A 27,160-nucleotide genomic window follows, 5' to 3' on the forward strand; every position below is an offset into this window, starting at 1 on the left:
TACCAGGAGGCTGAGCATCTCATGATGTCGACAGTTTCAGAGAGGGCAGCTGCCAAGGATGGGGACCAGGCCAGACTGTGTTGGCACTCACCTCGGAGGGTCTTGGACCGTGTGCGGGCTCGCTTGTCATCACTTTCTAAGCTCATCTGCAAAGAAAATCAAACAAGGTGTTAAGAAGCCACCCAAGGCAGGTATCTGCCATGTCCATCAGGGACACCTGGTCATCTTTTGACTTAAGTTTCGCTAATGGCAGGAAGAGTATCTGTCAACGACAAGAACGGGGCCAAGAGAACCAAGCTAGGAGAGTATTGGGGGTTCTGCCGGGCAGAGACCACCAGGCTTAACAACATCTCCTCCATACCTCCTAGTGCCTCACAGTGCCCCCCCCCCCACTGCTCCAGTTCCCGTCTGCCCACAAAAGCCACAGCCTCGTGTGCATAGGTATCCCATGATTCAAGGGGCTCCTGGCACAAAGAGCAACACCCACTGTTTATCTTACCAGTCACGCATGAGGCACAGGGCATGTTGCTAATACAGATGCAACTGCTGGAGATGGAACCGGCCCTTAACACAGTCCAGGGCCTGCCTCTCATGGACATCTCCTTCCTACTCCACACAGGTTTTAATGTTCCTAAGATGCTAGTGTCATGTCGATAGAAACTGGTGGCCTGAGCAACACTGGCCCACGTGTCCTCTGGCCTATAAAAGGCTGCCAAGTCCATTAGAATCCTCACGCACCTAGAGAAGCCTCCAGACAGCTGCTGCCCTCACCATGGTCCTTTGAGAAAACCAGGGAAGAGCTACTGTGAAGGTGGCAGCCACAGATAGGGCACACCTGAGTGTTGGGGCTTGGTCTGATGTGTTTTGATGCTAATTAATAAAAGCCATCACACATGGTCAGGGCAGATGGGATAGGCGTGGCGAAGGTTCCCAGGCTGGGGGAGACAGAGAGGATCTTGGGAAGGCTGCCATGGGTTAGATGGAAGAGAAGCACATGGCCGGCGTGGATGGAGGATTTGGCCCAGATGGACATTAGCAAGTACTTGGGATTACAAATGAGCGACAGCTTGATAAAGACTGTTAGAAGTAGCTGGCATGGGATTGGGACAGTTTTCCCATATCTACCCCACTATGAGAAATAGTTTAAGGGATTGATATCTGCCCTGCCCCAGGTTAACTAAGGCTATTTTAAAATATAAGAAGTGTCTGTGTCTCGATTGGTTGCTAGCGGGTTAGAAAATACTGCTGTAATAATAAGTATAGGCCTAATAATACACATTATTAGGTCGTACTGATAAATTAACAACAACAAGTGGATCCCCAACCCCAACACCTGAGGATGAGGTGACTCCCCAGGTGGGTGGATCCGTATCTTGAGTCACCATGGCAAAAATGAAGGAACAGATAAAATACTGGCACACTCTGTGACGCAGGAAACACTCCTCTTACAGACAGCATGACCAGGAAGGGCAGGTGTGCGCCCAAGCAGAGGAGTGGCCAGTCCAGACGTCACTGCCTGTCTCCACTGTCAGGAAAGACAGGAGGCAAACCGACGTCTGTCCCAAGCCATAGATTCCACCAGGACAACAAAGTTCTGTGTAAGTGGTTTGGAGAAAGGGAGGAGGGGAGAGGGGGAGGGGGGAGGGGGTGGGGAGCGGGAGGGGGAGGGAGCAAGGGAATGGCATGTACTGCAGAAGGAGGGAGTAGCTAGCTAGAGACAAAACCTCTACCTTGCCAACTAGGAAGAAAGAAAACAGAATTAATTCTTCAGTTGGCAGATGAAATTCACGAGCGAACTCTCTCATGAAGCAGTTAAGCACACAACGATTTATGTAATTTGTTAAAGAAGAAAAAAATCAAAAACAGGGTAATTTATGCAACCTGTCGGCTCCAGGCTGTGGAGCATAGTGCTGTAAGCCATGTGTTTATTACAGCCTTCCCACAGAACAGAGACAATTGCTATAATTTCTATTTTTAAAGCAGAGGCTCCCCGTGGGCCAATGGCTCACATTTAAAGTAAAGAGAGGAGCAGGTGTCAAAGGGACGTCATTACATCGACTGCACTGAGCCAGCACACACCTCTTTCTGAGGCAGGGCGCACAACGCATCTGATTGCCCCATGCCTGTGTCAGCTGAAATGTAATCTATAGCTTTTTTGTGTCAATTTTCCCAAGGAAATTGGCAGGCATTCTGCTAGATTAAAGTATGCCTTGGCAATTTGGATTTCCTGCGGATAAATTATTCAAAAGGCAGAGACTAGAGAGGGTTACAGGGATGTGTGATGGGCATTGCTTGCACACTGTGAGGCCCCATTGACGGAGCCAACAGCTGTGGCATTCATTGTCCTGAGCACCTTCTCTCTGCGATCTGCTTGCATCAAATATTCAATGTACAAGAGTTCTCTTCAGTGTGCATAGCTTTAAGAGTGAAAACTCCTGACGTTGTGGGAGAGGAGCCAGACTTTTTAATAGGATGAGAGTATGTTTATAGGACCTGGATGACCTGTGAATTCAATGCCGAGGGGCGGGTTTTCCTCTCACTTTTGGAACTGGCAGTGGTAGCTGCTGTAGAGGCATCTGGGAGAATATGTGGGCGATTCATATGCTTTACTGGGCGAAGCACTGCAGAAGGTGTCTACAAACGTCTTACCTGGAGGTAGTGAACCCATTAGGCCATCGTGCCCAGAGAAGCACTGTGCCTAGCACGGCCCAGACGCACGGACTAATTTGTCTGGCAGCAGATCCCAAGACTTCCTGCCTACTCCATACAGGACTGGTCCCTCCCTGCCTTCGGGGCAACCTCACTGATGCAAAGGCAGTGATGTGCTTCTTGATTTTTCCCTTGATTTTTTTTTTTAACCGTTTACTTCTTTCAAGCACAAGTAGGACCTGTTTTTGCACAACCCACACACGACGAAATGGCCTCTTGCCTTGAGGGTGAAAGGGTCCCATTGTTGAGACAGACGATCTTGCCCCACTGTGAGATCAGGGATCTTTCTCAGGAGCAACATCTGCTCTGTGGCTCTACCATCAGTTTCATACTGCTGATACGGCACATCTTTAGTTCTGACATTTTATCAGTTTTACCTTGTATGAGAATTGGAGAAAATAAGTTCCAAATGAAAACATTTTGTGTTCAGCTATAGCTAGTACATTAGCCTGAGAGAACTGTCTCCTTCCAAGCGCTAAACTTGATTTCTCGATACTATACTGAAAACGGGTCTCACTGGAGGGTGTTTTTTGTTTTGAACTGTTTATGCATTGCTTTAGTAAAAGCAAGACCAGTCCTGCAGGCTCCTTTTTTTTTTTTTTTTTTTTTTTTTGCATGCACACAGCTGTTGGTTTATTCAGCTGCCAAGCTGGGGCAAAGTTTCCTTTTAAGTGAATATAGAACAATGCATTCATGACCAAGTCACTTTTATATACAGAGAAATGAACACACTATGGATATAGAAGCATCAACATATTTTAATTAACTATTTCACCCCCACCTTCTCTGAAAAAGGGAAACAGGTTCCTTTAATGTTAAAAAAAAAACAAACAATTTCACAGAGTATCTACTAAGACAAGTTTCTGATCTACTGTTATATTGACAGTGTATCATTTTCAATCAATAATCTTTATGAACATTTTTCTCTACTAAAATACACCCCTTTGTCCTTAAGACAGGACAAATAGGGTTCAGCAGCCTTTACTGTCCTAAAATATGCTAAATTTTACAGAGTTACTATTCCATTACTGTTTCAATTTTTACTTACGTTTTGCTCTCAATTGTGGGGAATACAAAAAAACTAAAATGAAGACACACACGCACATATACACACACGCATGCATGAACACGCACACATGCACACGTGCACACATGCGCACACACATGCATGCACACGCACACACACATACACACAGCTTGTTTTGACTTAGATGCTCAGTTATCCTGCATCACACATAAGTTTTACTATTTTAGGGTATATAAAAAGATTTAACAATTCTATGCATTTTCCATATGTTGATACCTGTTTTTCGCTCAAACAAACACAGCAAGACACCTTCGTAAGCACATATATTATCCTTATTCAGATCCCCACACACAAACATGCACACAAAATGTTGAAAATTGATCTACTTAGGAAACAATACTGTTAATAAAACTCTTAATTTCAGATCAGGATAATTTCATAAGAAGTTTCTTTAAAATTAGAGGATTTTTGAAATGTTTGCAATGAATGTTGGAAGTGCAAAAAGTTCTGTTCCAGAAAGTTAATACAGGTAAAATATTTTAACCATTTTGCAGTTAATACTAAAAGCACTAGTTTCAGAGAAAGTTGGTTATTTCCATAATCTGAATACATTTATTTGAAAAAGTCTTGATACCAAGATTTAAGAGATAACCTGCACTCCCGGCATACTCAAATAATCAAGTTTACTCCTTCTCAAGTCTCTGAGGGAGTTGAAGACCAGGTAGCTTAGTTTTACAATGAAACTTAATTGTTTAGGGGTTAAGATGTTTTTAGGCCTAGATAGATGTTTTAAGTTAATAATGACAAGATGCGATAGAGCTTGATTTACATTCAGAAATTTAGGTGCACCAAGACAGGGAAGATACCTTCTTCAAGGCTGTCAAATACAAATAGTCAAAACACTAAGAATGTAACATTTATATAATTCCTGATTGTGTCACGGTTGTTCTTGCCATAGGTAATCTAGTGTGTGTGTGTGTGTGTGTGTGTGTGTGTGTGTGTACAAAAATAAAATAATTTTTTAAAAAGATTATAAAAAAATTTTAGACTCACCAAGATAGGAAAAATGTTTTTTTCAAGGATGCCAAACACAAATAGCCAAAATGCTAAGAATGTAACATTTATATATTTCCTGATTGTGTCACAGTTCTTCTTGCTTCTTGCTATAAGTAGTTTATTGTATATGTGTGTGATAATATAAATGTATATGTAAAACTAAAAAATATTAAAAAGAGAAAAAACAAAAACAAAATATATATGATTTGTGCATGCCCTCTCAGACGTAAGTTTTTAGGAGGTAATTAAAATAACAATTATACAAACAAAAATCTGTTATAGTCATGTCACACCCTTCAAAGGTTCTTGTGCCTTGTGGGGGTGCAGTTTCAAACTTAGCCTACTCTACTCCAAGCCTAATAAAGGCACCACCAAGTGCTTGATGAACACTCTGTGTCATAGGCCTCCACCAGACTATCTCAAGCTAATTTGGCCTGTGAGATCATACTCTAGATTTAAACAGATTTCTGTGCAGGCTCTTTTTAAACACAACGACCAGCCCCTTTTCACACTCACTTGCCAAGCTGAGCTCCCTGTGCTGAACTTTTGCAAATGCAGCAAGCAGCCTCTAAACCTGCAGATTACTCCTGGCTCTGTTTTGACTCTGAGGAATAAACTCAGAACTCGACACAGCCAAAACAACAAACAGCTGCCTTTAAGAAGAAAGCGTGGGGCCAGGTGTGGTGGCACACACCTTTAATCCCAGCACTGGGGAGGGCGAGGCAGGCAGAGCTCTGTGTCCAAGGCCAGCCTGGTCTAGATTCCAGGCCACTCAAGAGCTATATTCTGGAACTTTGCCTCAGAAAAGAAGAAGTGGGGGAGGAGAGGGGGGAGAAGAAATAATAGCCATGAGTTTGGTTTTCTAGAGGTCCAGGGATTCCTTAGGTCAGTTAGTTTTTGTTGACCCTGACTTTGACATCTGAAGCCAAGTGCCCACACCCTCCACATCTTGCCTTTCTGCACTGATGGCCAAGGACTACCCAAGGACAGAACCTATGTTGAAACTCGAGCCAAGAAACAAGAGCAAGCCTTAGGAGGTTTGCACATCTTTCTGGAAAAGGCTGTTCAGGAATGAACACAAAGATAAAGACGCTTCTGAGACCTGAGAGCTGAGACAGTGAGCTGATAAGAGAGTGCCCACGACTGCCCACGAGACACACCTCAGCATCGGGGTGAGTTATCCCCAGAGGCCAACTCAGACTCAATGGTCAGGCCCCTGCCACCCCTCTGACCACATCTGACTGTTCCCAACCGGCTTGTTTCCTGAAAGATCCCTGTGTCGTGCTGAGGAGAGCCCCCACTTCCACAAATGTGAGGTCATGCACCGCCTCCTGCAGAGAGCTGATCAGGACGCGTCACGCGCGAAGAGCAGATGGTGGAAAGAGTGTGCGTGTGGAGCAGCCAAAACTATCTCAGAAGCCAGTGCTGGCGGAGAAGGTGTACATCAGAGGGGCTGAGCAGGGAGCTGCAGAGCCTTGCTTGGAGATTCTGAGCCTCTTAGCACCATGGACCATTCATTCTAGCCCTGCCCTGGAAGGAGAGACTTTGGTGTTGTATTTTACTTAAAATGTACTCTAGCAAGGAGTGGTGACGCACACCCTTAATCCCAGCAGGATTCAAGAGAGGCAGAAGCACACACGTCTCTGTGAGTTCAAAGCTAGTCTGATCTACATAGCAAGTTCCAGGTCAGGAGAGCTAAGGATACTTAGTGAGACCCTACATCAAGGGGGGGAAAATGTGCTCTAATAACCAGAAATGCTGAAAAATTAGAATAGATTTAGGAAAAATATAAATCCATAGGAGCATGTGGATTACAGAGGTTTTTGTACAACATACTTCCTCTGGAGACCTGGAGAGGCTATCTGCTGCACCCTCCCCACCCCCCACCTAGAGGGAGGGGCTGGAGTAGACACAGAGTGGCCATTACACACCCTGCTTCACGTGGCAGTATCTTACCTGCTCCGCTGAGAGTAAAATAAAATACAATGCTGTGCCTTGGTTTGGGCTCTCCTTGTAGCAGTCAAAAGGAATACTGACTGTCTGGTACCCTGACAGTAGTGTTAACCCACGCAGGCCCAAGTCCATGTCCACCACTGGGATAAGGAAGGGGGCCCTCCACTTAGAATTCACGAGCAACCTTCAAGCACCAGACTTACTTTCTTCTTCATAAAAACTCTTAACAGGGACCCTCAGAGTCCTCATCCCGTTTACTGATCACCATTATGGTCGCCTTTGCTTTTGTATATGAGTTCAAAGCCTCCATCCAGGTCGGTTCATAGGCACAGAAAAAGGCAAAAAATTTTCCTTGGAGGTCTAATATACATTCTACTTTCTATTATCCGAACCTATGTGACTAAGCCATGTGGCCATGCCTCTGTAGCTCTCTGGGAGTCACCATAGTACTTCCTGGGTCATTGCAGTGTCAGATCTAGTCCCCTCTGAGGGAAATCCTACTGTGCATTTGACATTGCTTTCACAGTCCTTCCATCAATTATGCAATCTACTTACAGGTAGGTAGACCAGCCTAGAAATGTGCGGAACAGAGAATACATCACCCATGGGGCACTATTCAGGAAATGCTTGGGGGGGGGGGCTGTCAACTCTAAGCATGGAATCTTAGCTCACTCCAAGCCCCAAGTAAAAAATTATAACCACAATTAGGCTGCCTTGTAAAGCAGCCATATCTGTTTCAAACTTCACAAGAGAAGTTTCTCTTTGTTTCTTCTTTGAGACATGGTTTTGCCACATAGCCTATACTAGACTTGAACTATTGGCCCAAGTGCTGGGATTACAAGTGTACCTAGTTATAAATGGAATTTGTGTCTCTCCAGGGTAAAAACCAAACAATGTCAAGTCAGACAGCTAGAAAGGGGAGTCACCTCCCTCTCTGAAGGTACTTTTCAATTAACTGTCCTTGTCAGAGACTCTTTTCCATAACCAATTGTTCACTAAGTACTGAATGCTTTGGGACCAAAGATTTTGTTCTTTCAGGCTCAGAAGAGGGTCCAAGGGTCCCATCTGTGCCTAACACACCAGCACAGGCTTTCCAGACAGGCCTGCCTGGTCCTGAGCTACCCAACTACCTGACCTGTGCTGAATTCCAAGGGTGAGGATCACACCACTGGCCTTCTCGGGTGGGCCATTCCGTGGTCCTCCAAGCTGGCTCCTCATCTTCCTCACGTGCCGTCTAGGTCGCTAGCCCATGCCACTTCTGTTAGTCTCCTCTGTCAAAAGATGTCACCTTGCCACCCTCACTTCCCCCCAGCAAGCTATTCACATGCGTTCCTTCTCCTCTACTGGCCTGTTCCTCATCTTAGTTAGTTTGTTTGTTTGTTTGTGTGTTTATTTGTTTGTTTTTTGAGACAGGGTTTCTCTGTGTAGCCTTGGCTGTCCTGGACTCACTTTGTACACCAGGCTGGCCTCGAACTCACAACAATCCGCCTGCCTCTGCCTCCCGAGTACTGGGATTAAAGGTGTGCGCCACCACGCCCAGCTCCTCATCTTTTTTGTGTGTCTTTCTTTCTTTCTTTCTTTCTTTCTTTCTTTCTTTCTTTCTTTCTTTCTTCTTTCTTCCTTCCTTCCTTCCTTTCTTTTTGAGTCCCACCATGTAATGGCTGTCTTGGAACTCACTATGTAGTTCCACTTGGCTGGCCTTAAACTCACAGAGATTTGTCCAAAGCAAAGGAGACTCCTCACAGATGACCCAGATACGAAGCTGTGGTCCTGCTAAGAGGGTCCAAGTGTCCACTGCAAGCTGATTACCTGCACCTGCATCTGAACAGTCACACATAGCTCATGGTGGGCTCAAACCCTCTGTGTATGTTGTGTTTGAACTGCTGGGGAACCTGAGCTCTGCTACCAGTCTGACAGGGTACCAGGCAACCACAGGAACTACTTTGCTCAGAGCCGAGGTCAAGCCACTTTCATGGTCACATGACCACGACACCCATGCCTCTTGGGGAATCCTCTGGGCTTGGGTAGGCTGAAGTGAGAGAGGGCAAAAATTCAGTGATGGAGATAAATAATATCTTACCATATTTAGGCCACTGTGCTGATAATCTTCAGCACACTGATAACAGAGCCAAAATGAGTGGGGGTGCTTAGCAAAGTGACCACAACAGACCTGTTAAACGTACATTTCCACCACCAGACACAAAGGAAAAAACAGTGTATTCTAATAGTAAAATGCAAGCACTCTGAGATGTCTGTCCTGTCTTGGACTACATGGTCTTTTCTATCTGTATTTGGACGGCTCTGTCCTGGCAGCCATGCCTAGGTGTTGGATGAGACACTCAACGCAAAGCTTCAACATGTCAGATAATGAGTTGACACATGGACACCAGCAAGATGGCTCAGTGGTTAACAGCACCTGTTGCTCTTTCAGAGGACCCAGGTTCGGTTTCCAGCACTCACTTAGCGGCACACAACCATCTGTAACTCTAGTCCCAGACGATCCAATGCCCTCTTCTGACCTCTGCAAGTACCAGGCACACACATGGCACACAAGCATACGTACAGCCGAGACATCCACAGGCATAAAATAAGAGAATCTCAAATATTTTTAAAGATGTTGGCATCTGACTTCTAGGTACGGATGTCCCGTGCTTCTCTGTTCCTTGACTCCGAGCTCTAATGTCAACTGTTCTGGAGAGCTGGTCTCAGACAGAGCAAGTCAGTGGGAAGTGGTAGAATTAGAAGGTTGGTGGCCAAAGTCGCGGCCACAGACATAAGCACTATGCCCGAGAGCAGGGGTATCCCTGGGAAGCAAGACCCTGCATCACGTCTATGGCCTCCTGGGCAGGGGACCTTGACCCTCATCTAGACCCTGAAGAACCCATGACCAAGCCCTTACCTTGCTGTATCTACACAGGAAATGTCTCTCAGTTCTGCAGCTGGTGGTCTTGTCTTCCTGTGTCCACCTCTGGGTTAGAAGTTTGCCCCGGAACTCATTTTCTGAGGGGTTAAAAGAACAGGGGTTCAGAAAAGGGGAGCTCTAATAAATATCAGCCAAGCAGACTCAAGAAGAGAAAGAGGAAAATGCAGGAGACTTTTCAGTGTAGCAATTATACAATCTCTGGAATTCATCAGAAAGCCAAACAAATTCACTGCTCATGCTTCTTCCAGAAAAAGAAAAGGAAAGAAACCTTCTCTTTGGAAGCAGAGGTTCTAGACCATGGTCTCATTTCTGATGGCTACTTTGTACATGTGTCACAAGGTGTAGACATCCATGAACATGGCTATTCTAACCAAGGGCACTAGTGTGAATTATATAAGACCCACCTTGGGGGAAAAGCTGGCATTGAGGAATTTTTTAAATTAACTGACCAATGAATAAATAATTGCTCCATCATAACTGCATGTTTTATTATCTCAAATGAATCCAAAATTCAGGCTTGGCACACCTTTAATCCCAGCACTTGGGAGGCAGAAGCAGACAGATCTCTGTGAGTTCAAGGCCAGCCTAGACTACAAAGTGAGTCCAGGACAGCCAAGGCCATACAGAGAAACCATGTCACAAAAAAACAGAAGAAAGAAAGAAAGAAAGAAAGAAAGAGGAAAGAACGAAAGGAAGGAAGGAAGGAAATAAGGAAGGCAGGAAAAAAGAAAGTGTACAATTCAGTTCCATCTGATTTTACAATGTGTGACATCATCCAGCTTCTCATGAGCCCCTGACTGAGAAAGCCCATCCCGTGGGCCTGATCAGCTCTGATAACACCGGCTCCCACAAGGAACCCTGTGCCCAGCAGCACTCATTGCTGTTTTCAGTGTGTTTTCTCCTCCTGGTTACTATTTCTCTCCAGAGCAATGCCTACAGTTAATATTTAATTCTCATAATCCACATAAATTCCCACATCTAAGCAGAGACTGAGTACATCAGCTGGACACGACAAAGAAATTCATTGTGTACCTGTTCCCTGAACGTCATTCCCTGTCTCCATGACAACCTGCTTTTTACCCTGCAGGGTTTCAAAGGAAGGTCATTAGTAACCAACAATAAAAACAGGAAATGAATATTTCTACATTCTGTCTTCTTCTCCTCGGAAACACGTTTAGATTTAGCTAAAGACCCATCGAGTACATATTATCATAAACACCATCTTCCCCACCATTACCCCATATTTTTAACGGGGTGCATCCCCAAAGCTGTTTTCATCCAGAATTCTACCACTCCTGGCCTCAGTAACCCTGGATCTTGACCAGAGCATCCTCTTGTTCCTTGAAAATATCTCCATCTCCCTAAAGGGCCTCAGAGTCCTTCGTGAGCCAAGATAAAGACAAGATTAGATGTAGCTGCCAAAGGTAGAAAGTCTTTAAAGAAACAATGAGTCTACAGGACTTGGCACATCCTAAATGTATCTACTATATGCCTTCCTCTCTTTGAACCCTGAGTTCCCTACATGGAAATGCTGAGGACAGGCTTCAGCTGACCATAAAGGAGGGAGTTGCAGGATCTTTCTCACAATTCAAGGTTTCTGAGTCCCATCTATAGAGGGAAATCAATGGCCATCATCAAGGAGAAGGTATCAGATACACACACACACACACAGACACACACACACACACACACACAGAGACACACACACAGACTGACAGACACACACACACACACACAGACACACAGAGACACACACATAGAGACACACACACAGACACACACACACAGATACACACACACACAGAGACATACAGACACACACACACACACACACACACACACATCCTTGTAGCAAGAATAGTAACCTAGCACTTGGGCACTGACAGCACCATTAGGCAACTGCCACCAAAAACATAAGGTGTCTAAGAATGGAGCCCTTGCAGCATTGGTTTCATAAGTGAACAGCCAAGAATTGTGCCGGCCATTAACTCTTTATGGGAATTGCCATATAAGGGTTATCATGTGTCTCCACTGCACCATTAAGCAACTGGGAGACGAGCAGACCCGGAAGAGCTCAGGGTTTTGATTCTGAAAATCTGTGCCAGGGAAGATGATATAGAAGCCTGGGCACTGGCTGGTTCACGAGACTCAATCAGAATTATTTGCTAGGGTGACATACACAAACTGGGACATGGCTCAATGACCATTGGAGGGAAGTACTTAAAGTCTGTATTATGAAAGGTCACCCAGAAGCTACCTGACCTCACACTTCTCCTGTAGGTCTCTGCTGCTTCTTAGCATAACCTATATATCATCTGAAAAGGGCCTCCAATGTTCTGCATGACGGGAGATCAGCAGTGTACAGCACTTGTACGACCTCACCATCCCTAAGAACTTGGGAATCAGCCCTCCACATTTAGCTCGAGAACTACTGTTTTAACTCAGCCTGAGACACCACATCTGCAAAGCACCAAGACCTCCCTAAGGGGCGGCTCCTCCTATCTATCAGTAGTACCAAAGCAAATGAGCATGTCAGAACAAGAGCAAACCACAGGCCTTTCCTCACACCCCCTGGACCCAGGGCGTACAGTTCAGCAAAGTGCTGACACCCAGGTCAGAACTTTGTATAAAAGGACCTGAAACTATAATGACACAACTTAACTTCCTTCGTCCCGGAAGTTTCTTGAAACAATAAGCGTCATTACAAGGAGTCCGTAGTGTGAGGTTCTCCTACGGTCCCTTTATTCTACACTGGGACCTAAATACGGCCATGTCCTGCCTTGTGGACTATGCATGCTATAACCTTAGTTTACTGTCCAGACTACAATGTCCAAAGCCCTGGCCACACACTAAGCCCACCAGCATGTAGACCCAAGCAATACGAGGACAGCCCTACCAGGAGTGTGGAGAGCAGCAGGTAATGCTTTCCACAGACTCACACTGGCACCACCAAGTAGCCCTAGTTTATGCTGACCTGGCCCTAGGGTCACCGTGATCTCTATGAGAGTAACTACTTGGAGATTGAGAAGCATTTGAAAAAAAAAAGCCCTCAGTGATGCTTGAGAGAGTGGTGTTGTCACGTCACCACCTTTACCACCATAAGTTGACTGAGGAAGAGGTTTTGATCAAGCAAGACGATTTTGGGGATTCTAGGGTCTCTGATGAGCTTATCTGAATCCTATTCCTCTATGTGAACAGACTTCATATCACAGAACAATGCTGCTCAGAAACAGCACCCTGCGGCCAGGGTGGAACGTTCATTGTAATCTTTTTTGGGGACCATAAGCCTTCCTCTGTGTTTGTCCCACAGGGGTCCTTGATCCACAGTTACAGGACTCTGTAGGATTAAAAAAACAAAACTCAGCAAAGTAACCAGGGACTGCTCAGCCTGAGCCACATGGAAGGCAGCCATCCTTTATAAGACTAAGACCTCCCATGCAAAATAGGAGAAGGTCAGAACACAAAGACAGCTCAGTTGTCCTCAGACGACGGGACCTACATCCGTCCTCTCAGCTGTCTTGTAGACCCAGGCCTGGGAGCAGCATTCCCAGGAAGAGCACAAGAACTGACCTGCTGGTCCCTGTCTCAGGTCTAGGACACCCTGGTACCCCAATGTACAACCTCATCGAAGATAAGACGTCCATGATTGTTCCCCAAGATTTCAATTTGGTTTTTCCATCACTTTGACTCAAGCCAAGCTACCTGGGGAGCTTGTGCCTCTAGGGAGCACAAGAGATTGACTTGGGGGACCTACTAAGGGAACATTCTCTTTAAGGAAGCCCCTTTGACCCTCCCATCCCCTATTGCAGGCCTCAACTCCCAGCTGTGTGTACATCAGTCCATCTGGCTGTTGGCTAAGGGATCCCAGGAGTATCAGTGCCACCCACTCCTCTACAGCATCGAACCTTTCTCCGCACTCTTCATCACGCTGAGGTAGATGAATATGTAAAGCACAGTTGGTCTGGACCTCATGCCTCTCCCTGTCACAGCCTTCCCAAACACGGGCCGTGTGCTCCCAAGGACGTAGGTAGCTCCTGCCTGGTCAGCCTCTCCTGGTCTCCCAGGCAGACTTCAGAAGCCCTGTTCTATGCCCCTCTCTCCGAATCTACTGCTGCTCATGTACCCAAAGCTTTCTGGATGCCACTGCACTCCAGAAGAAGGCACCAGGTCTCATCATAGATGGTTGTGAGCCACCATGTGGTTGCTGGGAATTGAACTTAGGACCTTGGGAAGAGCAGCCAGTGCTCTTAACTTCTGAGCCATCTCTCCAGGGCCCCAAAATAAATTTTCAAAGAACTCACCTCCCTGTTTCAAACTTACCATAAGACTAGAGTTACCAAGATAATATTGTATCCCCACAGGATGAACGTGCAGATAAAGGTACAAAGGTAAACTTATCAGTAGATATTCAACAATGGCACTTGAATGATTTACTGGGAGAATAATATTTTTAACAAATATGCTGAAATGACTAGCATCCAAAAGAATGGAAATAGACCTCACACAGTGTAAAAAAAAAAAATAATGCAACTCACAGTATATCACAGATCTATCTACAAAACTAAAATTTTTAGAAACCCTGAAAGAAAACCCTATTGACTCTGGATTAGGCAGTGGGTTATTTGTTATCTACAACACCGAAAATACTAGCCATAAACCAAAACCATGTGTGGTAACACATGCTTATATCCCAACACTGTGAAGACTGAGGCAGGAGGATTACAAGTTCAAGGCCATCCTGGGCTACATAGAAAAACTGAGTCTCAAGATAACAACAAAAAAAATTACATAGGTCTGGAGAGATAACTCAGTGGTTAAGATCACCTGCTGTTTTTGCAAAGTACCTGGGTTCCGTTTGCAGCATCAACATGACAGCTAACAACCACGTGTAATCTCAGTTCTAGAGGACCCAGTGTCCTCTTCTGGCTTCTGCAGGCACTGCATGCCCCGGCTGCGTAAGCACATGAGGACCAAACACTCACATATATAAAATAAAAACAAATAAATGTTTTTAATTGCTATATATTGGACTTGGTCCTGGTTAGCTTTTTGTCTCCTTGAGACAAGCTAGAGTTATCTGAGAGGAGGAAACTGCAATTGAGAAGACCCCTCCATAAGACTGGCCTGCGGGTGCCAGGCAGTGTTGGCGCACACCTTCATTGCCAGTACTTGGGAGGCAGTTCAAGGCCAGCCTGGTTTACAGTGAGAGTTCTAGGACATCCAGAGCTACACAGAGAAGCCCTGTCTCAAAAGCAAAAGCAAAACACATTTGTCTTCAAATAATACCATCAATAAAATTCTCCTAGATGTTTGCAAATCACATATTTGATAAAGGATTTTTGTTGAAAAAAAAAAACTCTTATAACTCCTTAATAAGACAAATGAACCACTTTAAAAAAAAAAAGTCAAAGAACTTGAAAAGACATTTCTCCAAAGACAATATATAAATGGATAATATACACATAAAAAGACCTCAATATCTAGTCATGAGTTAAATGTAAATCAACTGTGAGGATATCACTCAACTCTCACTAAGATGGTTACAAGAAAATTAAACCAGACAAGTCTGAGTTCCATTGTTGATAGACATGTAAAACAGCAGTCACTTTGAAAAACATTCTTGGAATTCTCAAGGTGTTTTTTGTTTTAAGATTTATTTTTATTTGTTTATCTATTTTATTTTATGTGTACAAGTGCCTTGCCTGCTTGTGTATCTGTGCACCATGTGCAAGCCTGGTACCCACAGAGTTCAGAAGAGGGCACCAAACCCCCAGAACTTGAGTTACCATGTGGGTTCTGGAAACCTAACCCAGGTCCTTTGCAAGAGCAACAAGTGCTCTAAATCACTGAGCCACCTCTCCACGCCCCAGTTCTCAAGATGTAAATACAGTTACTATCTGGCCCAACAATCCTATGCCTAGATATCTGTGGTGGTTTGAATAAGAACCACATAGGCTCATATATTTGAATGCTTAGTCACTAGGGAGTGGCTCCGTCACCAGGGACTGGCTCAGTCACCAGGGACTGGCTCAGTCAATTTGAAAGGATTAGAAGAGTTAAAACATATAACTTTGCTGAAGGAAATAATGTCGCTGGGGGTGAGGGTTGAGATTTGAGAAGCCCATGCCAGACCTAGGCTCCCTCCTTCTCTGCCCACAGATCAGGATGTAGCTCTCAGCTACTGCACTAGTGCCTGCCTGCATGTCACCATGCTCCTTGCCAAAATAATAATGGGCTTAACTGTAAGCAATCCCCCCCCCCCAATTAATGCTTTCTTTCATAAGAGTTGCCTTGGTCATGGTCTCTTCACAGCAGTGGAACAGTGACTAAGACAAATATCTACCCAAGAGAAATGAATAATGCAAAATACGATCGCACGGCATTCTTCAGTAAAACAGAATCCTGTGCTCAAGTAGTCTACATGTGGGCAAATCTTAAAAACATGACCAGTAAAATAAGTCAGATACAAAAACCCAGCAAAATACGATCGCACGACACTCTTCAGTAAAACAGAATCCTGTGCTCAAGTAGTCTACATGTGGGCAAATCTTAAAAACATGACCAGTAAAATAAGTCAGATACAAAAACCCATATGATCAGAACAGGCAAGCCCATAGACTCAGAAATAGGCCCGTGGCTGCCTGGATTAAGAGGAGAGGGGCAGGTGGGAATGACTCAGGGTAAAGGGTTTCTCTTTGGGATAATAAGTGTCCTAAAATTATACTGTGGCGATGAGCCACAACTCCGTAAATATGCTAATATTACTCACTTGAATAGGTCTGGTAAGTGAACTGAAGTTACATAAAAATTATATTCCAAGCCAGACAGTGGTGGTGCATGCCTTTAATCCCAGCACTCAGGAGGCAGAGGGAGGCAGATCTCTAACTTCAAGCCTAGCCTCATCTACAGAGTGAGTTCAGGACAGCTAGGGCTACACAGATAAACCCTTCCTCCAAAAAAAAAAAATGTATTTCAATAAATCTGCTTTTTAAAAAAGCCAATGGTGCATACAAGTGTTCCATGCAGGACTTGCACACATATGTACGGTCCCAGAGGTAGTCCCACAACAGGGGAGAGGCTCATAAACACATCTGGTCAGGAAAGGAAGACACCTGTCACAAGGCCTTATGTGCCTCAGACCCCTGAGAATAAAAGATATAAAAGGAACTCATGTCTTACATAGTGAACCAAAAAGATAAAGGCAAGGATTCAATTTTCAGTATGAGGCTGGCTAAGGAGAAGATTGTAGATTTGCTTCAAGAGAATTATCAAGTGAGTGTTTACATTAAAAAAAAATAATATTGTGGGTGCTGGAGAGAGAGAGAGTTCAGTGGTTAAGATAACTTGATGCTCTTGCAAAGGACCTAGGCTCAGTTCCCAACGCACACATGGCTGCTCATAATCATCCCTAACCCTGTTCCGTGTGGATCCAAAATCCTCTTCCAGCATCTACAGGCAGCAGGCATACACATGAGGCACACACATACAAGTGTACACATAACATAAAATTTAATTAATTAAAAAAAAAATAACATTGTGACCATAAGAACTTCCCAGAAGAGATAAACTTCCTCCAATAAGTATGTGAGTCTCAGGTCTTTAAAACATGACAACAATTTGTGGGCTACCTCTGGGGACTGTTGTACAGTGCACAAGTCCCAGCATGCCACCTTTGTTTTTTTCCTATCCCAGGCCTCAGAACTGATGCCCACATTCAGCTTAGTCCGTAATGGCCCAGGGAACGCTGGACTAGGGATGCAGGAGAAAGATGATTCCACAAAACCTGCTCACCACAGAGAGCAGGTAAGACCTGCCTATCCTGTTCCTTGCCCAGGGACAGTTATAGCTCCATGCAAGCAACGTGAGCCAAAGGAGACAGCTGTGTCTGCAAGCCAGGAAGTCCCATGACCCAGATAGTTACAGATGCTCTTCTGCTTATGCCAGAGCAGTGTCAGGGTACATCAGTGGTTAATCTGCATCTGAGCATAAGGTTGGACGGTCCTGCCTGATGACCAACAGCCACACAACAGCCTCCCTGTAGCTGCCTATGCGGTTGCTCTGCAGAGCAAGGCTGTGCAGCTCCAAAGGTAAAATTTCCTTCCTTTTTATCTCAGTCCCTCATCTTCCTTTCCTTGCTACTGTCCAGGTTTGAGGCAAAGCTGAGAAAGTCAAGAAGGAAAAGTCAAGCAAAATAATAAATAACATAAAGGCCACAAAGCCAGCCACAGCTTGCTGTAGACTTTGGGATGCTACCCCCTAGAGGGTCCTGAGAGACAATGACCTAACCCTGACATTTTACTAAATGAACCCAGCACTGGGGCCATGGGCTACCGTCTGTTCTCCAGTACAATACACTGGGCACAGAGGAAGAAGACAGAACAAGGAAATCTGTGGGAAGGTAAGGCGCCTTCACTGGCCAATCAGGAATGATCTGTGCATCAAAGTAAGGCTGGTGACTCATTGGTCAAAATACTAGATCATGAGACTACACAGATGTCCTTAAAACTTAACAAACCAAGGGATCTGGACAGACGGCTGAAGAGATGGATTAGTGGCTAAGAGCACTGGCTGCTCGTCCACAAGTCCTGAGTTCAATTCCCAGCACCCCGGATGGTGGTTCACAATTGTCTATAACTGTATCCCCAGGGGATCTGATGCAGATGTACATGCATATAAAACACCCCCATGCGTAAAACACATAAATAAATAAGTCTTTAAAAACAAAACAACAACAACAAAAATGAACGAGCTGAGAGTCTAAGGGAAGAGGATGCCTCCACGGTGTCTAAATGTTTCCTTCTAAATTCTAATTAATTGCAGATGGAAAAGATTGGCCTTGGGGACATACTGGGATGGCCCATCTGAATGAGTGTAAAGTTAGCAAGGACATGGGCTCAGGCAAGGAGAGAGGAATGTCACTTGGGTGTTTCTATGTATAACCTAAGTTCAATCCCAGGCAACGTCAGACAAACCCAAACTGAAGGGCACTGTTCCAGCGCTCTTCAAACGGCTCACCATCGTGACAGACGTATCATGGAAGTCATTCCTACTTCAAATTGGCCAAGGTAAGACGCCAGGATCCAGCACGCGCGCGCGCGCGCACACACACACACACACACACACACACACACACACCGATGGTCTAAGCTAGCAAAGGCAAGAAAGGTTCTTCCCTGCGAGATATGCCTGCCAGGACCCCAGCATCACAATCTCACTGGGTTCAGAAGAAATGGTTTTGTTCTATACTTGAAATATTTCTGTGAGTTTGAAATTGTCAAAATTGTAAACAGCACAGGTCAGGAAAATAATTTAAGTTATCAGTGATCAGTAGAGAGCTCTCTGTGAAGAAGCAAGCTTGCAGCAGGACAAGAGGGGAGGGTCAGGCACGGCAGCCTAAGTGCCTGCCCTCTGTGGGGGGCCCTCTGCGCCTCCAAATCACAACTCTTCTGCACAGGCCCAGCCCCTCTCATCCTTTCTGAACTGCTACTTGGAACTTTGCTTCTGGCCTAGTAAAAAGCCAGAAATCACCTCTAGACCAGAAAGTCTGGCAGCCTGGACATATAAGAGGAAGACAGACACTGAAGGTTTGGTGGAGATGGCGTGGCTGCCTCCACCCACACAGAACTCTTTTGCACCCTTGCCTTCTTGCTCTGCCTTCTGGAGTCCTTGAAGCTCCCAAACTGCAACCCCCTTCTGCCCCAACCATGCCAGTCTTGGAAGAATACAGTTGCACTAGCTGGTTCTGGCCCTGGCCTTGGTGGGTAGGCGTAGACAATTCCAGGGACAAAATAGCTTTTAGCAGGAAACAAACAGGGCTGAAAGGGAGACCAGGGGCAAGTTTTGCTACTCTTTTTCTTTCCTGTCTTTTTTTGTTTTGTTTTGTTTTTCGAGACAGGGTTTCTCTGTGTAGCCTTGAATGACCTAGACTCGCTTTTGTAGTCCAGGCTGGCCTCGAACTCACAGCTATCCACCTGCCTCTGCCTCCCGAGTGCTGGGATTAAAGGCGTGCACCACCACGCCCGGCTTTTCCTGTCTTTTTTTTTTTTTAAATAAAACTGGGCCAGGTGTGGTGGTGTACATCTTTAGTCCCAGCACTCGGGAGGCAGGTGGATCGCTGTGAGTTCAAGGCCAACCTGGTCTACAAAGTGAGTCTAGGACATCCAAGGCTACACAGAGAAACCCTGTCTTAAAAAAAAAAAAGGGTTTCAAGCAGGGGTGGGGGCTAGGGTGATGGAGCGCTGGTGGGGTGGGGGGGGGGGTGGCTCACACCTTTAATTCCAGCACTCAGGAGGCAGAGGCAGGTGAATCGCTGTGAGTTCGAGGCCAGCCTGGTCTACAGCAAAGGCTACACAGAGAAGAAACCCTGTCTTGAAAAAAATCACACACACAAAAATAAATAAATAAAAATAAATAAAGCTGGATCCAAAGAGCAGGATACTTGCTGAGTGGAGCAGACGGACCTGCTTTTGCTGAGTTTAGGTGAAAATGAGAGGAGAGAAGAGAGCTGGAGGCAGGGGAGTCAAGAATTCTATAGCTTTGCACATTTCTCTCATTATTTTGCTTCTAAATCAGCCTCGCTAGTACTTTTCTCTATTCAGTAAAAGCCAAATGCAAGCAAGCCATGTCCCCTAATCTCGCCAACAGCAGCTCACCGCTGAGAAAATAACACACATGTAACTTCCAACATCACACACTTTCTTTTTCATTTATATGCAAATAGTGACCTTTCACCCAGGCTGTCTCAAAGAAATGTTTCCTTAAAAATGCAAATAGCATGTTGCAGGCAGTTACCACGGCTGAGTCTTTCTTATATTATTATCATTATTCCTTTTAACCTTACCAGTGCCGCAAAAACAACAGCTAAACTGCTCCGCAGTAATAATGACTTTTCAAACCAAATCACAGGACTGTCACTGGAGGCTGCCAGCAGAGGAGGAGGATGTCCAAGCCAGGCAGCGGTGACCCCAGTAGACAGCGTTTACACTGCTTCTGCCCAGCAGTGCCTGTGATAGAGGCGCTGCCATGGGGCCAGGTCTCAGCCCCGACAAAGTGCCCAGACACCAGTAGGACCACTCTGACCCACCCACTCTGGCCCAAGCAGAGCTCTACGACGTGCAGCCCTGACCTGCACTGGGCTGGAGAGAACGCAAGATGCTCTTGGAGCCTCAAGAGTCACCATGCAAAACCCACGCAGAACAGTAAAAGGTGGACACTCTATACAGAAGAGGCTCCAAAAGCCACTTAGGGCAGCGGGAAGTGTGCCAAGGAAACAGCTCAGAGGAAGAAACAGACGCAATCAGCCTGTTCAGGGACACGGTAGGGCTTGTTCCTGACTGACACCTTGATTAGGCCAGCCTGCAGCTTCCCCTGCAGCTTCCCCTGGAGAGCTGGCTGGGCTAGGAAAGCAGGCAGGAGGTGGCCAGGCTGATATCTGGCCTTACCGAGTCAGGCTTAGACCAAGCACAGAATGACTCGCCAAGGCCAACACAGGCTCTGCTCTTCTCCTCAGGGCGTAAGAGGCACGCTGAGTTCAGAACTACCCATTGTAGTCTGGGAATTACTCAGACAGCCTAGCTCTAAGACCAAATAAGGCAGCTGTATCTAGACTGGTGCTCTCACCCACAAGTACCAGAAACTGTCCTGGCCAAGTAGTGTATCTCAGACAGGAGCAGGCCCTCTCTTTTTCCTCCTTCCTTGACAACTCAGAGGTGCTAGTTTTAAAAATAGCTCCATTTTCCTCTAATTCTAAGATACACACACACACACACACACACACACACACACACACACACACACACCCCGCTCAAAATCAAATTTGGCTAAATAAGAGCAAGCCCAGGCAGCTGCATCCTGCCTACCGCCTTACCACCGTGCTCTAAAGCGACGCCTCTGCTCAGCAACAGCCCACTGCAGACTTTCAGACTTAGCACTATGGAAAGCGGGTGTGAACTCTTCCAAAATGGATACACAGTACTCACTGCAGGTGCCAACAGAAGGTTTTGGAGAGAAGACACGAATGTGCCAAACCTTGTTTCGTGAGTGACTGGCTGACAAAGAAAAGGGCGTCCGGCGTGAGGGGTTAGCAGTGAGTCTAGCAGGTCCCCAGAGCACAGCCCCCTGCACTAACTCACAGCTCACAGAGCCTTCAGGGGTTCTGTAGGAAAAGTTGAGCTCTAACTCTTGATCCATGCCAACTTGGATTCACACTCATTCCACATAGTACTTACTGACTGTCACCAGGTTGAGGCTGGGCACATAGAGCACCTGCCAATAGCTTAGATCACAAAGTACCCCCATTCCAACTTCTCCTCCTCCTCCTCTTCCTCCTCCTCCTCCTCCTGCTTCTCCCTCTCCTCCTCCTCACATTTGGGTCATAGGACATAATTCCCACTTTGGCCAGCCATCTTGTTCAGCGTGACCCCAGGTGGCCTCTGCATATGCACACTAGCCCTCCAAAAATCTGTCTACCTGCACTCTCCTGGCACAGGCAATGTTTCCAGGCCACAGTCCCATACAGACCCAACTCTCCCTAAATACATCTATACAAACCCAAACTCAGTCCGTCACCGCCTGTACACAAAAACCATACTCCTGAAGACGAGGCAAAGGCGAGGGGTGTCATAAAACCCCAACACTGTATCTGACAAACTGTCCTCCTTCTAAAGGTGGGCCAAACAGATGTTCTGGCTGAGCAAATTAAAATGTCTTTGGAGCCAGGCATGGTGGCACATGCCTTTAATACCAGCACTTAGGAGACAGAGGTAGACATATCTCAGTGAGTTCAAGGCTACCCTGGTCTACATGGCAATATCCAGGTCAGCTAGGGCTACACAGAAAGACCATGTCTCACAAAGGCAAAAACAAGGAGGTGGAGAGATAGCTCAGCAGTTAAGAGCATGTGCTGCTCTTCCACAGGACAGGGGTTTGGTTCCCAGCATCCACCTGGCAGTTCGCACCTGTCTGTAGCTTCAAGGCAAGATGATCTGATGCCTTCTTACGGCCTCTACATGTGGTCTACGCAAAACACCCACACACATAAAACAGCATTCAAAAAATAATAATAAAATGTCTTGCGAGCTACAGTCATTACTTCTTATTAAAATAGCATTGAGTCTTTTGGAAATTAAACAAAAAAGATTAAGCAATAAATGAAGTTAGTCTTCTTACGAGAAAAGCGCACCCACTCCCAAAGGCATTAACCATGAGGAGAGGTAAGTGAAACCGCACTGGATGGGTTCTAAGAACACCAAACATTTTATTTATTTATTTTTTTACACCAAACATTTTAATGCAAGTGAAAACACCTCTCACACAGTTTTGCTTTTGTTTTTAAGTGGCATTTGGGGAAATTGGGCGTCTATAGAGAACACAGAATATGCATGAACCTAAAACGACTGTTGAGAGCACCGTCCACCTGGGTCTCTAGAACTTGCTCTCAGCTAATCAGTGGACAATCTGTGGCGTCTTCAGAAGGCAGGAAGTCCAAGGGCACAGCAACAGCGGCTACTCTCTTCCTTTCAGAGAAAGGTAGCATTTTTCTTTTTCTTGTGTTTCGTATATCCTATACGCAAATTTACTATATAGTCAAGGATGATGGCGAACTTTCAATCATCCTGTCTCTGGTTCCCAAGGGCTGGGGTTACAGGTGCATGGCCCCATACCCAGCTTACGCAGTACCGAGGATCAACCGCGGCCTTCATTCATGCTAGGCAGGCATTCTGACAATCGAGCCACACCCATAGCCCTCCAGAGTCCTAGCTTTCCCTCAGCCCCTGAGCTGGGCACCAAACCCAGGACATCGTGCTTGCTAGGCAAGGGCTCTTCCACTGAGCTTCATCTTCCCCCTCAAAAACCTTTTAATGCTGTCCATCCCCAGATTTTTTTCCCCTATAAACTCAGACCTCAAATTTCTAGTTAAAACTACATCTGTAACCAATGAACTTTTTAATGACTCATGAATAAGTTCACAAGAAAAGCAGAAAGCCAGTCCTAAGACAGGAAGGCTTCCAGGGCTAGAGGGAAGGAAAGAGCATCTATCTGCTCAGGGCCCCATAGAGAAAAGCCAATGAACCCTAGCCCTACACTGGTTTTCTAGGGTTAGGATAGCAGAGCACAAGGGACCTGAGTGCGTCCCATTCTCAGAATACCCGTGAGCCAGGACCACCAGAAGCAGCCTCCTCTGCCATCTCTCTACGCCCTGTCTCATGACACTCTGGACCCAGTGCTGACCAAGGTATTCTGACTGCTCCCGAACCCACCTATACCTCCAGCCCAGGCAGTAGTATCATTCTGCCCCGCAGAACCTCTTTTTCCAAAGCAGAAGTGCCCTTCACACGGGCTTATCTAGGAAAGGCTCAGTCCTTAACAATGTGCTTGCTCCCAGGGAGCAGCTATCGGAGGCCTAATCGGTTCTTGGCACTCTGTCAGTCTGCAGGCTCCTTGCCTATTGTGATCACCCAGGGCTGGGTCATGCAAACCAGCATTCCAAACAGTCCAGCTACTGCTGGGCCTAGCCACGCAGAGGCGGCCTGCAGGGTCTGAGCCCGTCTTTCTACATGGCTAGCACTGGCTTCCTCCACTCCGTGCCCCATGCTCACACACAATATCACCCATATCATCACCTGCACACTTGATAGTCAGGACCAAGAGAGGACCGAAGAAAGGCAGTGAGAGCTCAAGCCTGTGGAAGTCATGTGTGGAAGTCAGTGGCTCACAGCAGTCAAGCCTGGACTTTCATGCCAGCACACCCTGACAATCCTTCCTGACATCTCTGAACACTCACAAGTATTTAAGCAGAAACTTCTAGAACACCAGCACAGAACAACTTTGCAGTTCCAAAAGTGAGAAAGGTCTTCTCAAAACAGGCTTCCATCATCTAAGCCCTGAGGGTTTTAAGGCAATAATGCAGGATCTGTACATCTGGGGGTTGCCCAGGCCTGCAGGCAACACCCTCAGCCGCTCTTCAGACAGAAGCTGGAGGAACTCCCAGGACTATATCTGGGCTCTACACTCCAAAGGGCATGAAAAGCAGGTTGATTCAGAATGGAAAAGCTTACGGAGCCTTGAACTCCTGAAGGCTTTTATTGCTCAGCAAATCCCTTGAAGTCCAGCATCACCAAAGTATCTGGAAGTCAGGTGCCCTTCCTACAAAAGAGCCCGCGAAGCTGCTTCTTTCTTTCTGAAAGTAAACTGACTCAGCTGCCTTCTTCTGTACAAGGGACACGACTTAGGGAGGGGTAGGACCATGCCTCAGTTGACAAAAGCATCCCACTGGGTACATAAGACTAACTTTGCTTCCCACTCTTTTGTTTCTTGTTAGCTAACATAACCATATGGACTGAGGTAAGGAGTCCCGGCGGCCAAGAGCCTAGGGCTGAAGGGAACCCCACAATTTGCCAGGTAGGAGCCCAACACCCCCCACTGTTGTCACCTCAGAAACTAACACATCCTTAACTGCCAAGTAGATGCTCCCCTCCCAAGTTTGCCTCAGCACCGTCCAATTTTTGTTCACTTGGCCATTAGCCTTAGAGATATCCTCAGGACTAAGATTTTTTTTTTTAGTCCATTGGGATAAAATTCATCCTCTTTCTCTCCCAAAAGAACAATTTAAACAGTCACAGCATTATTATTATTATTATTATTATTATTATTATTATTATTATTATTATTATTATTATTATTATCATCATTACAGCTACACAGTCTGATGCCTTAAAACCAAATGCACGTAATCTTCAAGCCACTTCTTAGAAGCTTTATTTCAGAAATTAAACAACCAACTTTACCAGCCAATGACGTCCATTGATTCAAAGGTGATATCGAGACAAGAAAGCCTCAGTCACTCAAAGGAGCAGGCAAGGAGCAGCTATAGCACTGACATGCAAACTTCTCTATACTTGTTTATTTTCCTGATTTATTAAAAAAATATATAAGTCTCCATGAACAGAGAGCCAAAGTCCTCCAGAGCACACTTGTGTGCAATGGCATCACGGCGTCCAAAGCTCAAACTGACTTCATGGTTTTAAAGATAAAAATCCAGTTACACTGGCACCACAAACAACCACACAAACGCACACAAGGAGGAACTGAAAACAGCCACACCATATGCTACCCATGGAACCCATAGGCACATGCACCCTGGGTACTGCTCCTGAAGTTTGGGAGAAGTATGTGACAGGAAGACAAAATACTCCTAGATCGTCTCTGCTGGGTACCTGGGGTGTGTGTCCCACAAGAAACAGCGGAGCTCCAAGTCCCTGCTCCAGATAGATCTGCTTATAGGGTCAGCATCCTTCCTGGACACAGAGCTTCTGAGTCCCGTGGCCCAGGCACATCTGTGTTCCTTTTCCAGGAATACAGATAAAGTTTCTTGCCTTAATCCACAGTCTCCTTCTCCCCTAACGCCTTTGCTGTCTGACGCACAACATGCCCATGAGAATCTCAGAAATACGGGAAGGGCAGAGAAAGAGGAGGAACACGGAGCCCAGGCAGACGGGGAGAAGAAAGCCCTTGTCCTTCAGAACAGTTTAAAAAGACACCCCCCCCCCAACCTGCTTTTTCTGCAAAGAGAGCCTTCTTAGAAATCCTCTCTGCTCTAGCCCTTCCCTCTCTGTCCAAGGGGAAAAGCTAAGCCCTGGGTATCTGCCTTTGTCAGCAAAAGAACATAACATTGACTTACCTTTCCCACAGCTATTGTCTGTCCTCTTTCAAAATGACATCACGGAAAGCAATCATGAAATTTACATGGGGGGGGTATGGGGGGGAGGACGGGGGAGGGGAAGGCAGCTGCCTCCCTCACTGCAGTCACGTGTGGGGAAGCCTGTGTGTGGGTTTCAATTAAATATCTTCTCCCCTCAGTGTGCGAACTCCTAAGCCAGCTAAAGGCGATGTCTCATTTACTTAATGACCGCTCTCATTAGCAGCGGTGGCACGGGGCTGGCGGAGGAGGCTCCTTTGTAAATACGCTACCCATGAACCCTTGGGGCTCCAATATATCTGTTTACTCTCTGAGGTGAAATAAATTTACAGTATAACATCAGAAAGATGGATCTGCCAAACTGAAGGTGAGAGGTGCCCCAGACCAGTAGATTTCCTGTTTACTGTTTTTAGCCTCCGCAACAGAACGTGCCCATATCTGCCTAAATAGAGCTACAATCAATATACAGCATCGTTGGGCTTCCTCAAATGTGAAACACACAAAAGAGCAAGAAGCATTATGCCAGCCACGCTTACTCCCCTCTTCGTTCCCTGCCAGTGGTTCAGTCCAATAATTCCTAATAGCGGCTACCGGAATGACAGATGCCCTGGGTTAGCATGGCTCTGGCGAAAGTGCTTTACAATATTTATTGGTGGTTAGGAATACAACCTCCCATCATAAAGAACAGACTGCAGAATTTATTTCTCAAATGAACTTAGAGTGTTAGATGCGTTCATCTGCATATGGAAGTACCAGGAATTTAGGTGGATTTTTTTTTTCATGAATGATACTTAAG

General features: G+C 45.9%; 1 protein-coding gene across 4 annotated transcripts in view; it reads right to left on the bottom strand.

Annotated features, from left to right (window-relative positions):
- The window catches only part of MYT1 (myelin transcription factor 1), a 63,829-nt gene extending 37,272 nt beyond the window's left edge, over positions 1-26,557 (bottom strand). For 3 of the 4 annotated variants that reach the window (XM_084774363.1, XM_084774362.1, XM_084774360.1), the window contains exons 1-3: positions 26,347-26,557; positions 9,645-9,745; positions 92-146 (exon numbers count right to left, since the gene is read on the bottom strand). In XM_084774363.1, the coding sequence (XP_084630489.1) occupies positions 92-146 (55 nt within the window). In that variant the 5' untranslated portion in view covers positions 9,645-9,745; positions 26,347-26,557. Of the gene's footprint in view, positions 1-91; positions 147-9,644; positions 9,746-25,882; positions 26,152-26,346 lie in introns of those variants that run through there. The other variant, XM_084774361.1, reaches the window with a different exon arrangement.
- Between the last annotated feature and the right edge of the window lie 603 nt (positions 26,558-27,160).

Source organism: Acomys minous (assembly GCF_964271855.1).
Source record: "Acomys minous genome assembly, chromosome: 3".
Classification (NCBI taxonomy): domain Eukaryota; kingdom Metazoa; phylum Chordata; class Mammalia; order Rodentia; family Muridae; genus Acomys; species Acomys minous.